This window comes from Uloborus diversus, chromosome 7 (genome assembly GCF_026930045.1).
Source record: "Uloborus diversus isolate 005 chromosome 7, Udiv.v.3.1, whole genome shotgun sequence".
Taxonomy (NCBI): domain Eukaryota; kingdom Metazoa; phylum Arthropoda; class Arachnida; order Araneae; family Uloboridae; genus Uloborus; species Uloborus diversus.
The window spans coordinates 164,420,156-164,435,159 of NC_072737.1; the positions used below are offsets into that span (position 1 = coordinate 164,420,156).

A 15,004-nucleotide genomic window follows, 5' to 3' on the forward strand; every position below is an offset into this window, starting at 1 on the left:
AAATCAATAATGAGAACTAAATAAAAGACCACAGAATACTTAAGACGAATCCGATTGACTTTTTACACGCTTTTTCTTAAGACTATGGATCGAGCAAATGACAGGTATGGAAGCGTCTACATTTTACGCTACAACATGATCTTGATTCACTATCCCCACATTCGAGTGCCATACAGAAGCGCAGCACAATGTAATCTTTCTCCCAAACTACAAATATAGCATGAAAACAACAAAAACATAATTTTAATCCTGAATTTTAAAGGCGAACTTTTCCAGTACTTAGCATTAATATTCAAAATGTAAACTCACGGATCACGTGGTTTTGCCTAAGCTCGAACCCAAATCGTGAATAGACCCCATTGCGTTTCCGAACGCTTGCGGTGGCACCGGTGCGACCGCGGCGAGTTTCCGAACTTACCCTTTTAGTGGGGTGTATAGATTGTTGGAGGCAAAGCCGTAATTCCAAGTTAAATGAAATGAAATGAAATGAAAGACAGCTTCCCGCTGGTTTTAAAAGTCTGCCGAGATTTTCAGCATTGTACTCTTTGTTTCGTTTCGAATGCAACATGAATAGCGTCAAAGCTGAAAAAATTGAAGAGGAGGAAGTTCAATTTTTGGAAGTTGAAGATAAGAAAATTAAAACCGAGAAAATTGAAGAGGAGGAAGTTCAATTTTTGAAAGTTGAAGATAAACTTGAAGCTAGGAAAGCTTTAGCTGAGAAAATTGAAGCTGAGAAAGCTTTAGTTAAGGAAATTGAAGCAAGGAAAGCTTTATCTAAGCAACTTAGAACTATAAGACGTAGGCAAAAGAAAGCTAAAGCTGAGAAACTTAAACGAGATTCATCCTATGATTCACTACATGTGAAACATTCAACTAAGTTTGTCGGAGGAGGAACTGTGGAATGTGCTACCGTAACATGGAAAATAGCCAATTATCGGCGCAGAGCACAGAAAGCAAATGATGAAATAAAGAGTCGTGAGTTCTATTTCTCAGATTCTACTTGGCAGTTGCGTCTCCATCCGAATGGATCAAGACTTCATAATAACGTCGGATATATTGGAATATATTTGGAAAAAACTAATTCCACTGTGCAAAATCACTTGGATAGTATGAAATTCGGCGTGAGCATTCGGCGTAAAGAAGGAAAGTTAAAGTGTTTCGCCAGAAGACGGAGATTTAAAATAGACAACGATGACAATCTATGTTGGGGATATAGAAATGTACTAAGCAGAGATGAGGTGCTGCGAAGTATTAATGGATATTTGCCTGGAAATGTGCTGACAGTAAATTGCGATATTACAGTTCCTCAAGAAAATAACTCCTCGATGTCTTCTATGGGAACAGCAAAGCATCTTACAGGTGAAGTGTTTTTGTCCTTCATCATTTAACTAGCAGTACCCGCACGACGATGCCCGTGCTAAGAAGTTAAAGGAAGTTCGATGAACAAAAAAAAAATCCAGGCCCCCCCCCCATCACCTTTTGATGTGAAATGATCATTTTTCTTCAACTAAAATGCGTACACACCTTTTCAAAAGACCTATTAAAGTCTCTTTGAAATTTAAAACTATTTGGCAAAACATAAAAATATTAACAGTAGCTTTAAAACTCAAAATGATTCTTCAACTGCATAGTTCATCGCTTAACGCTCCAAGCAACCACGCTACCCTAATTCTGCCCTATAGTGAGTGAAGCGTAATTCCCCCCTACAATTAAAATCAGGGTTCGTACGCTCCTTCCAAACTCCTCCAATACTCCTTCACTTAGGAAATTTTTTTAAAGGGCCCTTCAAACTCCTTCATTTTGGTTTTAACTCCTTCAAAACTCCTTCTTTTAAAGTTCAAGACTACATAATCTTCCTCTATGACAGTAACTTAAAATACTTTGATCGACCACTAACGTTCGTCACAAGGGTGATTTTAATGTGCTTTTGTGCATTTTTTTTTTTTTATAAAGATGTGATTTCCAAATTGACTGTTATAGTTAAGTCATAAAAGTTGTAGGTTAGAAGACTAACCAGGGTTGGCTTTCTGCCGGCAGAAACTAGGGCTCTCCTCTGATATGCCCCCCTCTTGGCGAGATTTTAATTTTTCGCTCGATACGAAAATCGCCAATAAGGCGATAACTTGGCAACCCTGGTTTTGCAACTTGAACGCTGGAAAGTAGTTTCTCAAAGTCTCTTTTTGCACGTGTGTGTATGGTAGGAGGTAGGTGCTCATATGTTCCGCTCTTAGGGAGATTTTAAGTTGAATACTCTAAAATAAAGTTTCAATTCAAACTTTATTTTAGAGTATTCTTTTTCTTGTTGTTTTTTAATGTTAATTTAGTTGAATTTTCTATTTTAATTATGAGTTCGGTTTGTGATGTTGTCCAAATGTATCAATTGAAATTTTTGAATGAATCTTCTTTTTCTTTTTCGTCAGGTCGTCCAACGTTTGGACGTACCGGAGTCCTAAATAGATTTTTTATATATATATTTTATATTTAAATATTTTTGTAAAGTAATGATAATAAAAAATGGGATAATTTCCCTAAGAGCGGAACATATGTGCACTGCCTCACGTGAGGAAGTAAAAGAAAAGTAAAAAAGGTAAGTGAACATATTTTGAATTATTGTGTTTTTAGTGTGTTTCTGGTAGTTCGTATTTTGGTCTGGTTGGCATTTTTGTAGCACAAAAATGGTGTTAATTTCACATAAAATCTGTGACTTTATTGTATACTGAACGGAGGAGATCTGTGACTTATATCCGACTGTGATGTATATTAAAAGTCGGAGGGATAACGGACCGAGCGGCAGCGAGGTCCTGGCGAGCCCGAGGTCTCATAGTACTTTCGTAATGAGACTGAGGCAGGGCCGGCGAGCCGAGGTCTCATTACGAAAGTACTATGAGACCGAGGGCTCGTATCCCGGAGAAACAACGGAAAAAAATTAATGCATTAATTTTATTAAATAATTAATGACATAATTTGAATTTTTCCTGTTGGCGCTAAAAAAGCATCGCTAAGAACGATGTATGACATATGACGTCATACATAGTTTTCTTGGCGACGCTTTTTTGGCGCCAACAGGAAAAAGTCGCCAAGAGGGAGGTATATCAGATTTGTTCCGAAACTAGTTTTTGCCATGCCAGTGGCAGAAACTGATTGAATTTGGACGTCAAAAACCCAACCCCGTTTTGAGTGCAATAAGAAAATAATTATTACAGTGAAGCACCGTTTATACGTTTCTGAAGGGACTGTATGAAAAAGTGTACAAATGAAAAAAACGTATAGCAGGATCAGGGTTGGTTTTCTGCCGGCAGAAACTAGTTTTTGCCATGCCAGTGGCAGAAACTGGTTGTAACCGGTAAAAACCGGCAGAAACTGGCAAAAACTAAAAAGTGTCTTTAATAACTCAAGCATTTACTGAATGATATTCGTTTAAGTAAACTAAAAAAATTAACTTCATTTCATCATTTAAAAAAAAAAACTATGCTAGTGCCCTTGATTTAGTTCAAAAAGGGAACTTTTCTATTGCAGATGCTTGTAATATTTGGATTAATCTAACGTTTAGGACAAAAAACACAGGGATGCTAAGGAAAGAGGAGTGACATACAGAATTAAAACAGGAATCACTGATTGTAATTTGCTTCCTTATATGCTTCATCTCTATTGCTTGTGATTGAAATTATCATGTGCTTCCAGAAGAAAGTGCCAGAACTTAACTTGCCAATATTAACATAGATTTTGTACCTAATGTCACAGCTTTGCAAAACAATTGGCCCCATTTCTCAAGACTTATTTTCCCCAGTCAAATTTTTACCACTACTCCAGTTACTACATAGTGGACCAATTTTAAAAAATATACAATAGATGAAAGTTTCGCAAATATTGCTTGTGTCTTGATGCATTGCCTTCTAGCTCTTCTGTTGCAAAAATAGTCTAAAACTTCTTGTTTGTGCGTATTAAATTGAGAAACTATTTAGATTTTTGAAACCACCTTTTCTTAGAGGCAACTGCAGGGTCCAAACACTGTAACATTTGATTTTGAATTGTGATAATATTGTAATTAAATTGTGGTTAGTTTAACAATTAATTATTTTTGGCAAGAACTGGCAGAAACTGGCAAAAACTCATAAAATGACAATTATTAACATAATAGAAAATGCATGGAAAAATAATTAATTGTTAACCTAACCACAATTTAATTACAATATTATCACAATTCAAAATCAAATGTTATTGTTTGGACCCTGCAGTTGCCTCTAAGAAAAGGTGGTTTCAAAAATCTAAATAGTTTCTCAATTTAATACGCACAAACGAAAAGCTTTAGACTATTTTTGCAACAGAAGAGCTAGAATTCAATGCATCAAGACACAAGCAATATTTGCGAAACTTTCATCTATTGTATGTTTTTTAAAATTGGTCCACTATGTAGTAACTGGAGTAGTGGTAAAAATTTAACTGGGGAAAATAAGTCTTGAGAAACGGGGCCAATTTGTTTTGCAAAGCTGTGACATTAGGTACAAAATCTATGTTAATATTGGCAAGTTAAGTTCTGGCACTTTCTTCTGGAAGCACATGATAATTTCAATCACAAGCAATAGAGATGAAGCATATAAGGAAGCAAATTACAATCAGTGATTCCTGTTTTAATTCTGTATGTCACTCCTCTTTCCTAAGCATCCCTGTGTTTTTTGTCCTAAACGTTAGATTAATCCAAATATTACAAGCATCTGCAATAGAAAAGTTCCCTTTTTGAACTAAATCAAGGGCACTAGCATAGTTTTTTATTTTTTTAAATGATGAAATGAAGTTAATTTTTTTAGTTTATGTAAACGAATATCATTCAGTAAATGCTTGAGTTATTAAAGACACTTTTTAGTTTTGCCAGTTTCTGCCGGTTTTTACCGGTTACAACCAGTTTCTGCCAATGGCATGGCAAAAACTAGTTTCTGCCGGCAGAAAACCAACCCTGATCCTGCTATACGTTTTTTTCATTTGTACGCTTTTTTCATACAGTCCCTTCAGAAACGTATAAACGGTGCTTCACTGTAATAATTATTTTCTTATTGCACTCAAAACGGGGTTGGGTTTTTGACGTCCAAATTCTGTTTGTGACAAAAACTTGTTAAAATTTCAAGTACTAACATTTTGACAAATGCATTGACTATTTGTATTTTTTTATAAGAACATACATTTTTCTCGATGCTGAAAAACTATCAAGTTAATCAAAAATTAAATTAATAAGCTTAATAAGAACATTTTTTAAAATTTTAATTGTTGTAAAAGTTGCAAATATTAAAATTGTTAAATTCAATTTTCAAAATAGTTAGAACTTTTTAATAACTTAAAACAATTAATGACAAGTAATTTCATGAATCTAAAAATTCTTCTGTGTCAGAATTTGTGCAGTTTTTCCCCTCCTTTTAAGTAAAAGAATAACCAAGTTGATCAGCACATGGTTAATTATTATTTTAGATGATATTTTTTTCCTCTTTTGTAATTAACTTTTCCTGTGAACAAACTATTCTCTGTGCATAAATGAACTAATTTTTAATCAACAACTAGTTTAAATTTATAATTTTTCGATGAAAAAAAAGCCATTGGTATTTGCTTTTTGCTGCGAAAATACATGTTCCTGATTGTTGATTGACTGGCGGATAATCGGAAGCTTACTGTAGTGTATGAATTTAAAATTTATAAGACTAAGAATCATTTGTCAGAGTACTTTTATAGTTAAAATAAATTTTAGTAAGGGTATGGACAGAAATTTAGGTTTTCGACAACATTGTCAAAAACAATGTCAAAAAAGGGTTTTTACATGATGGTAAAAACTGAGATTAAGACTGGATAAAACCATAATCTATCTGTCAAAAACTTCCCCCAACCCTGAAACAAAAGGACAAAATAATTTTCCTGGAGCAGAATGGACAGTTCAAGTATTGCTGCAGTTTTTAATTATTTCAAGAAAATGACGCCACAAATCAAGAAAAGTGCGACTCAAGTTGTGTTAAAACAAACCTTCCCAGAAAATAATATTCATGTTTAAACACTCAAATTTATGATTGAAAGATAGATAATGACAAGAGATTCTCTACCTAACTTGAGCGGCACTTTTCTTTGTTTTTAGTGTCCTTTTCTTGAAACAATTAAAAACTACAGGAATACTTAAATTGTCATTTTGCTCAAGAAAAGTTATTTTGTCCTTTTGAGTGCATAATGAAAAGTAGTTAGTATTTTTTTAAAAAAAATCTTTTATTTTATTCTTTTTAATGTAAATGTATTTCAGAAATAGTAATGATGTTGTTACCATCACGAAACTTCACTTTATCCTTTCATATAAATGTGCCATACTAAAAATATTGTGCATAAAATTTTAAGCAGTTAAAAATTAATCCTTGTTCCCCCTCTAGAATCTGTTTGTATGCTAAGAACCATTTAAATATTAAAGGTTTACCAATCTAATTTATGCTTCACAACATACAACAGGGCCCAATACAGGCTGATTTTGCTACCGTTTTTCGGTACCTTCACAAAAATCTTATTTTGGAATAGGTACTTTCACAAAAATCAAGTAATAAAATCAGTAGCTTCACAAAAACATCGAAAATTTCACAAAAATGCGCATTTTAAAATATAAAAATTTTTTCTCTGTTTAAAACAAAATTTATTCATAAAATAAAATTCTAAGCAGGTTTATATGAACAATCGCTTAAATAGCAACCTTTTTGAGGTATTTTAATTAATTTTTAGCTGTTTCTTGCCAAGGTGTATTTATGCAATATTATCGCAATCTTTTAACATGTTTTGAGAAACCGTTTTTCTCATAATTTCCAATATTGTACACAGTACATAGCCCATTAAGCTGAAATTACAATGGTATTTTTTGTACTTCTTAGGTTTTTAGCTCCCCCCCCCTCCCCAAAAAACGAAACCTGTTAAAAATAATACTAGATGACATTTACACTTTTCAAACTAAAATTTCACTTGTTCAACTTCTCTTTTACAAAAATTAGGATGCCTCTAAAAGTTCACAAAAACAATGCTGATAAAAAAAAATTCACAAAAATAGGTAGTGAGAAAAAAATCCTGTATTGGCCCCTGTACAAATTCCTCATGATAAAGATCCTTATCTGTCTCTTTACTTAGCCCCGTTATTGATTTGGCATACATGAGAATTAAAATCCTATGAGAGCAATGATAGTAAATAAATTTCATGCTTGTTCCAGAGAAGCCTTCATTCAAAATTTTCATTATAATTACCATTAATATTACTGTTATAAGGCAACAAATTTTTGGAAGAATGAGTTTTATATTTAATCATTTAATGGGGAAATTACGTGAAATTTACTGTTTTTCATCCTGAACCAAATTAATTTATTTCACAATTTAGTTTTTTAGTATTACATTGTGCATTATGATTTAACCAATCATTTAGGGAAATCCCGAACCTAAAGTCTCTAAGTGGTCTGTAACCCAAGTTACTGAGATATAAGCAAAAGCAGGCCTCAGGTTTTTCTTGACAAACATACCATCATACCAAGTTATGAAAAGTGCTTAGTAAAAAATCTTGCATTTACTTTACATACAAAACCCAAGTTGCTTAAAATATCATTACAGTTTATTCAAGTGATTTTCTGCTAATGATAATCTCTTCAGTAACTGATATCAGACCTGTGTCCAGGATTTCATAAAGGGAGGGGTTATGGTTTCAATGCTTTATCATTTTCACCTGCATTGTAGGAAAACACAACAGTGGAATAATCAAGGTTTGTGATTTTTTTGATTAAAAAAAATGGGAAAAGTTTAGGAACCCCTGAAATATGGAAGTCGTTACAGAAATGAATCGTGATTGTTGTATCCATTAAATATTTTATACTACCTGTTTCTTAAACCTGTTGAATTTAAATCTGGCTAAATAGAACCTATTCTTGAGCTAAAATTTTTTATTGGGGGAGGGGAAAGAAAGTACTATAGGGAAAGATGGGGCACGTTGGTCACCTTTTCTACTTTTCATTTTTATCTCATCAAAAAATGTAATAAGCAGTTTAATTTCCTACAACAAGTTAAAGTAAACCTTTCTCATCATCCCAGGTATTTTTGAAAATGTTGAAAACTGTCGTGACAAAAAAATTTCAAAACTGCAAATAATTGTGAACTAAACAAACTTCAAGAAAGTACCTCAGTTTTTTTTTCTGCAATCTTGATGAAACCCAATAAAAAAAAAATTAAATAAAATAAATAAAGTTGCAGTTTTCTGAAAATTACTCAGCAGTACTGAAATGACTTTCTGGAATAAAATTTGTTCAATCTGTATCATGTGATTTATAGAATTTGTAGGACCATAGATGCTATTTGTTAGTCAGGGTTCAAAAACATCATGATATTTTCGAAAATATACGATATTTTGATATACAGTGAACGCTGGTTAATTGAATCAGTGGTTAATTAAATCAACCGCTTTAATAAATCAAGCCGTCAAAAACAGAACAAAATCCAGCTTCATTGAATTTGCCGCATTATCGAATCTGCCGCTTTGTGGAATCAAAGCTATTTACATAAAACGTGATTCATAAAAGCAACGGCTACTGTATATCAGATATTTTGTTATAAATATCCAATATTTTCAATCAACACAAACTAAGGAAAAAATACTTCGCAAAACACCCCCCTAAAAATTTCAATGGCGCAGTCTGCGCCATGACCCCCCCCTAGGTGGGTACCCCTGGACAGGTACTGATTTACGGCGGAGCATTCGTGGCCCGGGGCACCAAAGGAAAGGGGGCACCAAATTTCTGTCATCAAATTTTTTTTTCATGGTCCAGTGCTCGGGGCCTCCAACTAAAGGAAACAAAAATTTTTTCTCATTTGACAATTTTTTTTATTAAATGAAAGCACATTAGCCAATTGTTGCGGAGAACGATCATTTTGGCTATCGAAGAGAATTAAATGTCCTTTGCATACTCACATTTCTGATGGTAAATTATCTTTATTAGCTCTGTTATCAATAGAAGTAAATTTGATCTAAAACTTGATTATGAGGACATTATAGATGAATTTACTACAAGAAAACAAAGGAGAAAATATACAAAGAATCATTGATGCGCAGAAAGCACATTATGATTTACCTTTACCATTTGTATCATAGTTCTTCCATCTGCGACTGTAAAAAATTTTCTAACATGAAAACCAAAAAATTATTTTAGATTTATATCAAATGATTTCTTTGCAAAACATCTTAATAATTAACTTTCTTGTATAAAATCGATATTTTAAAGTTTTCTTTCTATCAAAATAATATCCAACACTTACCTTATATTTTTGTGTGTGTGTGGGGGGGGGCACCATATCTGTCAGTGCCCGGGGCACCCAGGTGTGTAAATCGGTCCCTTCCCCTGGACATGATTATGAGTGGTAAATGCTTGAGAAAAGCATTTAGAAATTTTAATGATCAATTTGTGAACAAAGATAAGCCTTAGCTAAAATCCATATTTTATTATAAAAATCAAGTTTTTCATTTACAGTACCTGGCACTAAAGTAAGTTTTCTTGCATTTTTTCTTCTTTCCCCATCCTTCTCTTACAATCAGCAAAGATGGAATTATTATTTTAGTAATGCAACAAGAATGAAGATAAGGCAATTCCCATCATAACCTCGTGATAATATGAGCAATGCAAACACAAATTCATCTGTTACCTAAATAATTTCATTTTTTGCAAAAAATATTGACCACAAAATTGGTTTTTGTACAATAAAATATGTATATCAATGAGCACTATTAGCTGGCAAAAATCTGTTCATTAAGATAAATTACAATCACAAGTTAGAAAGTGTTTTGCTTCTTCCGTAAAATTGCAAAAACGGCAGAAGTCCAGTTTAAAATAAAGTGTGTTCCAATACATTGATAAGTTGGTTACAGTGACGAAATAACTACAGATTCATCAAACCAAGGTAACCAATTTTTTTTCCGGTTCAGCAGGGTTCAGCCCCGGTTTTTGTCCCAATGAAAATAAAGGTTTTTTCTTTTTTCAATTTAGTTTCAGTTCGATGCCCTGGCTATTTCTTATTTATTCATGTTTAATTATACCTTCTCCACAACTCAACTGAAATTTGAAACAAAATTGAATTAGATTTTGATGAGTTTTCCTGATTTTTGGACAATGTGAAGACGATTTGAATGTTATTAAACTAAAATATTTAATTTTTTTAGGTACAAGCGAACCTCAGAATATAAACACTGATTCAAATGCTTTGTATACAGTGGCCAGTGCACTTTTATCGAATGATTTGTCACCCATGAAAGAAAGCATTTCCACAGCATTAGCTAACGATTTCGAGACTCTGTACAACCACCCGAACTTTGCCGACGTCACTCTGCAAGTAGGTGATCACAAGTTCTTGGCCCACAAGCTGGTGTTGAGCAGTCGATCGGAAGTGTTCGCAGCCATGCTCCAACACGACATGCAGGAGAATCGACAGGACATAGTTTACCTTGCCCCCATGGAGGTCGACACTGCCAAGGACATGCTCCGTTACATTTACTGCGGCAAAGTGCGCTGGTTGGATCCCAAAGATGCTCTCAGCTTGTATGTGGCAGCGCATCGGTACAACTTACAAGAACTGGTGCTCCATTGCCGCTCGATCATGCTGAACGGGTTATCTATCGACAACATCTGCATATTAAGTTCCGTCGCTGACATGTATCATGACCAGACACTCATAGACGCCGTGAAAGTGTTTCTGTCGGAAAACACGAAGGAGGTTTTGAAGACGGACGAGTGGAAGCAATTTGCAAGTGAGAATCCAAGTTTAGTCCTGAATTTGATTCAATCTGCAATTTTAAACACTTGACTAATTAAAGAAAGACTTCATGTTTACAAATCAATACTATGTTTATTTTACTAAAAACTTTTAACTGTCTTGGTTTTTGTACACTTCTCTAACATTTCTTAATATTAAATAAACTACCATTTTACTTCAGTTGATTGTGTTTAAAATCATGTTCTTTAAGTACACTTGAATTGCATGCTGATTGAAGAACATGGGAAGAAAGGTGGAATCATAGTCTCCAGTAACCGCTTAAAACTTGGGGTTGGTAAAAAAGTTTTTTTTTTTTTGAAAGAACAACCTGTTTTTCGGGTTAAAATCACTTTTTTTTTGGTTAAACACTTTTTGTTAGGAAAAAAAATTATTTCAGGGAAGTCATGAAGATTTTATTAATCATGAATGTTTAATATTCACATTCGTGCGTAATTTCTTAATGTTTAAATAAGTAATTGAGAATAAAATCATGTAATTTCATTTCCTTTTAGCAGAGCTTTCTGTAGGGGGAAATATTATTTGAAAATCTATAGTTACTAAAAGAATACTGCACATAAACCAACCTTGATGTAAATAAATAATCAAAGAATTAAGTGTGAGAATTAAAACATGATTAGTTATGAATATCTAATAAAATGTTGTAAATTAATTTCCTCATAATTATAGCTTTCTAGGATAAATAAATAAATAAAAGTAAAATTAAAACCAAGAATTCTTGAGCATAGTAAATATTTTGCAGCATCTATAAATGAATCACAAGTCTGATGTACATTACACAACTTGAAAAATCAAAAGATTAACAGTTTGTTTAAAGATTTAAAAAAAAGTTACAGATCATGTAATAATTTTTTCTAGAGTATTAATAAGAACACTTATACAAATAGGCTTCAAGAAAAAACATTGTTTTTTATATTAGATATTATTTCCCCTGGTTTAATGCATTTAGGAATACAACTTCTTTGTTTAAAAAAAAATCCTTTTAATTAAAAGCCTTTAATTAAAAAAACAAGTTCTGAAGTCTTTTCCAATCCTAAGCATTCCTTATTTTTGACAGTACAAATTCAAATACAGTCAAACTCACTTATAAGGAGGGGGGGGGGGGCGCAAAGGGAGCGCATATTTTTAATCTGTACAGTACCAAAGAAGTGGGTAAATTTGTTTTGAACTGTCTGAATATCTCTTTCTTGTGCCATTGGTAATACACAGATGTAATTTTTAATTATTTCTTTTCCCCACAAATTAAAAAAATGCTGTCATCGCTTGTTCTTAGGATTTAGGATTTGTCACTAACTCTTGGTTGACTTTGGAAAATCCCCCCCCCCAAAAAAAAAAAAGATAAGCTGAGCTAGAAGTCAATTGAAATTTTGTGAATTACAAAAATATTGCTCACTTTAAGCGGGGTTTGTTTGTTTAAAGCAAGTTGTGCTCCCATAGACTTAACACTCTACCAACCAAGTATTTCAGATTTCCTCGCTAAAACCAAGTTCTTGTTTAGTCAAAACTTGTTTTAAGCGAGTTAGACTCTAATAAAAATATTCTTATAACACATTTCAATAATAAAAACTGTTTATTCATTCTTCTACCATTTTTACAGGGAACTTCTTTTGTTATATTGGAATCAAGAGAGTTCTTTGAAAAGTGAAAATTTGGCATTAAATTTTATTATGAGAGCACACGTTTCAAAGATTTCATCTGTTGTCAAAATTTAATATCTTTTTTTTCTTGCTTTGTCTGTATCATTTATCGTGGATTCCAAAAAATGAGAGGGGATTAGAGCCATTTTATGCCTACTCTGAGTGCTCTTAGATTTGATTATTTTTTTTCTCTTGTCATTTAAATATTCTGCAGAGTTAAAATTTATATACACTACAAATTGATTCAATGGTACATGATTTATTTCTATAAATCTTCAGTAATAAAATGAAGTTTTGGCTGGAATATGCTCGTTGAGCTTTTTCAAAATGAGAAAGAAAAATAAATAATTAACGACAACAAACTACTTGGGTTTTTCTCAATACCATTTTAGAAAAACTTAGTTGGTCTGCCTTGTATATTTATTTATCTAATAGGAAAAATTGCATTCATTAAAAAAAAGAAAGAAAAAAGCTATTTAGCAAATTTGAATTACATTAAAAATATAATTTTGCAAAATTTTTAAATCAAACAAACCTGATAAAACTGGTCAGTGTTTTCAGAATTTAACCAGTAAAGTCAGTATTTTTCTGCAAATTAACCAAATACTTCATTTTAAGAAGGGGGAAAAATCAGGACTATCTAATGTTCTTTATAAACCTTTTCCTAATATAAGTGAGAAATCGCCAATCTCGCAACTTAATTTTGCCAACCTAGTAAAGTTTGCATGATTTGCTAATATTTTGTTGGATAGGAAAAAAAAACCTATTTTATAGCCAACTTAGCTTCTTTTTAGCTTACTTTCCATGAAAGAAAAGATAGAAACAAACAAATGTGTGCTTCGTATATGTTAGAAAATCTTTCAAAAAGAAAAAAGTCAAACAAAAAAATAATAAGTAAATAAATGCTGCAAAGAAAAAAAAAAAACGTTGAAAGTTAGGTATTGAGAAGGGGACCCCCATCGAGTTTCTGAAAATTGTTTCCATAAGTGAAGAGTAAAAGTTTCAATATTGAAACTTCGAACAACGATAACCCTATGATTGGACTTTTACCTATATTTTCTTATAAAACCTATGTGGAAACTCGATGAAAGTAAATTACTCATTTTTGGGCACCTTTTAGCCCCTGGCAACCCTGATGAGTTCACACACAACAGGTAGGCAACCTTACTTAGACGTTTTCGATACAGCTTTTACTTTTAATTTACGAAAATAATTTTTGGAAACTTCATGAGGGTAAACACTCATTTTTTGGGCGCTTTTTTGCCTTTGGTAATCCTGCTTAGGAACCATAAAAAAGTAGACAACCTTACTTTTAACGTTTTATTTACAGCTTTTACTCTTCATTTATGACAACAATTTCCAGAAACTTGATGAGGGGTAAATTATCTCCCTCTTTGAAAACTTTTTATCCCCTGACAATCCTGATTAGGGACTCGAAAAAGGTAGGCAACCTTACTTAAGCGTTGTATTTCCATCTTTTACTCTTCATTTATGATACAGTAGAATACCTTTATAAGGCCGACCTATATAATGCAATTCTCTATAAACCGCACAATTTTTCAGAAGTAAACAATAGGTTTTTAAGTTTAAAAAATCCCTTTGTTTTGCCTTGCTAACATAAAAACTGTTAGGAAAATTAAATTTTGAAACAGTTTTTCATTTTTACAGCTTAATTCAAAGCTTTTAAATGAAAATTAATATTCACAGTAAAGAGAAAATATCAGATGGCTCTTGAAAATGCAGCTGTTATGCAAACTATGAAGCTTGCACAAGTGCAGGATAATTCACTTTATTTTAATTGTACAGCATATTTCCTTGTGAATGATTAGTTGTATAATTAGTATTTTAATACTCATTGCAGATAGAACTAATTTTGAAGTGCTAATATATATATATTTCTGAATAGTAGTTTCAAAATTTGTGAAATGACCTATATAACGCTAAAGCTCTGGTCCCAAGGTGTGCGTTATAACGGTCTTCTACTGTAATGATTTTCAGAAACTCAATGAGGGTAAATTACTTATTTTTAGGCACCTTTCAACCCTGGCAACCCTGATTAGTTCACATGAAAGAGGTAGACATTCTCACTTTCACGTTTTATTTACAACTTTTACTCTTCATCTATGGTAAAAATTTTAGGAAACTGGATGAGGGTAGGTCAAACCTAGTGGGATCTCGCCCTGTAAGCTTATTTTTATTTTGCAATGAGGATGTTATGCACAATCAGTGCCGGATTTGGAAGTGTGGAGGCCCCTAATCAGGGCTCAAAAAGATCATCATATTTTCGAAAATATCCAATAATTTGATATATATTTGAATATTTTGATATATATGTATATATCCGATATTTTCGTTTTTTTTTTATTCGTGAAAGTTTTGACCCATTTTTGACCCGTGAAACCCCCCACAGTAAAATTTTGTAAAAATTTTACTGTGGGGGCCCTTTGTTGTGGAGGCCCAGGGGCAGTAGCCCCGCCTGCCTTCCCCTAAATCCGGCCCTGTGCACAATTATGCTAGTGCACTAGGGACAAAGTGAAGTTCATTTTATTTGGTAATTAAATCACTTACAT

The 15,004-nt window shown here is 32.8% G+C and overlaps 1 protein-coding gene across 1 annotated transcript; it reads left to right on the forward strand.

Annotated features, from left to right (window-relative positions):
• The first annotated feature begins 566 nt into the window (after positions 1 to 566).
• LOC129226980 (TD and POZ domain-containing protein 4-like) lies at positions 567 to 10,830 on the forward strand. Its single transcript, XM_054861608.1, has 2 exons — positions 567 to 1,248; positions 10,190 to 10,830. Exons 1-2 carry the CDS (start codon positions 567 to 569, stop codon positions 10,828 to 10,830), a joined length of 1,323 nt encoding a protein of 440 aa, XP_054717583.1.
• The last annotated feature ends 4,174 nt before the right edge of the window (positions 10,831 to 15,004 follow it).

Excerpts from the sequence above, each read along its gene's own strand:
- LOC129226980 (XM_054861608.1), top strand. The coding sequence starts at position 567 with ATGAATAGCGTCAAAGCTGAAAAAATTGAAGAGGAGGAAGTTCAATTT. Across the intron at positions 1,249-10,189 it reads CAGAGATGAGGTGCTGCGAA|GTACAAGCGAACCTCAGAAT; the intron begins GTATTAATGGAT and ends TAATTTTTTTAG.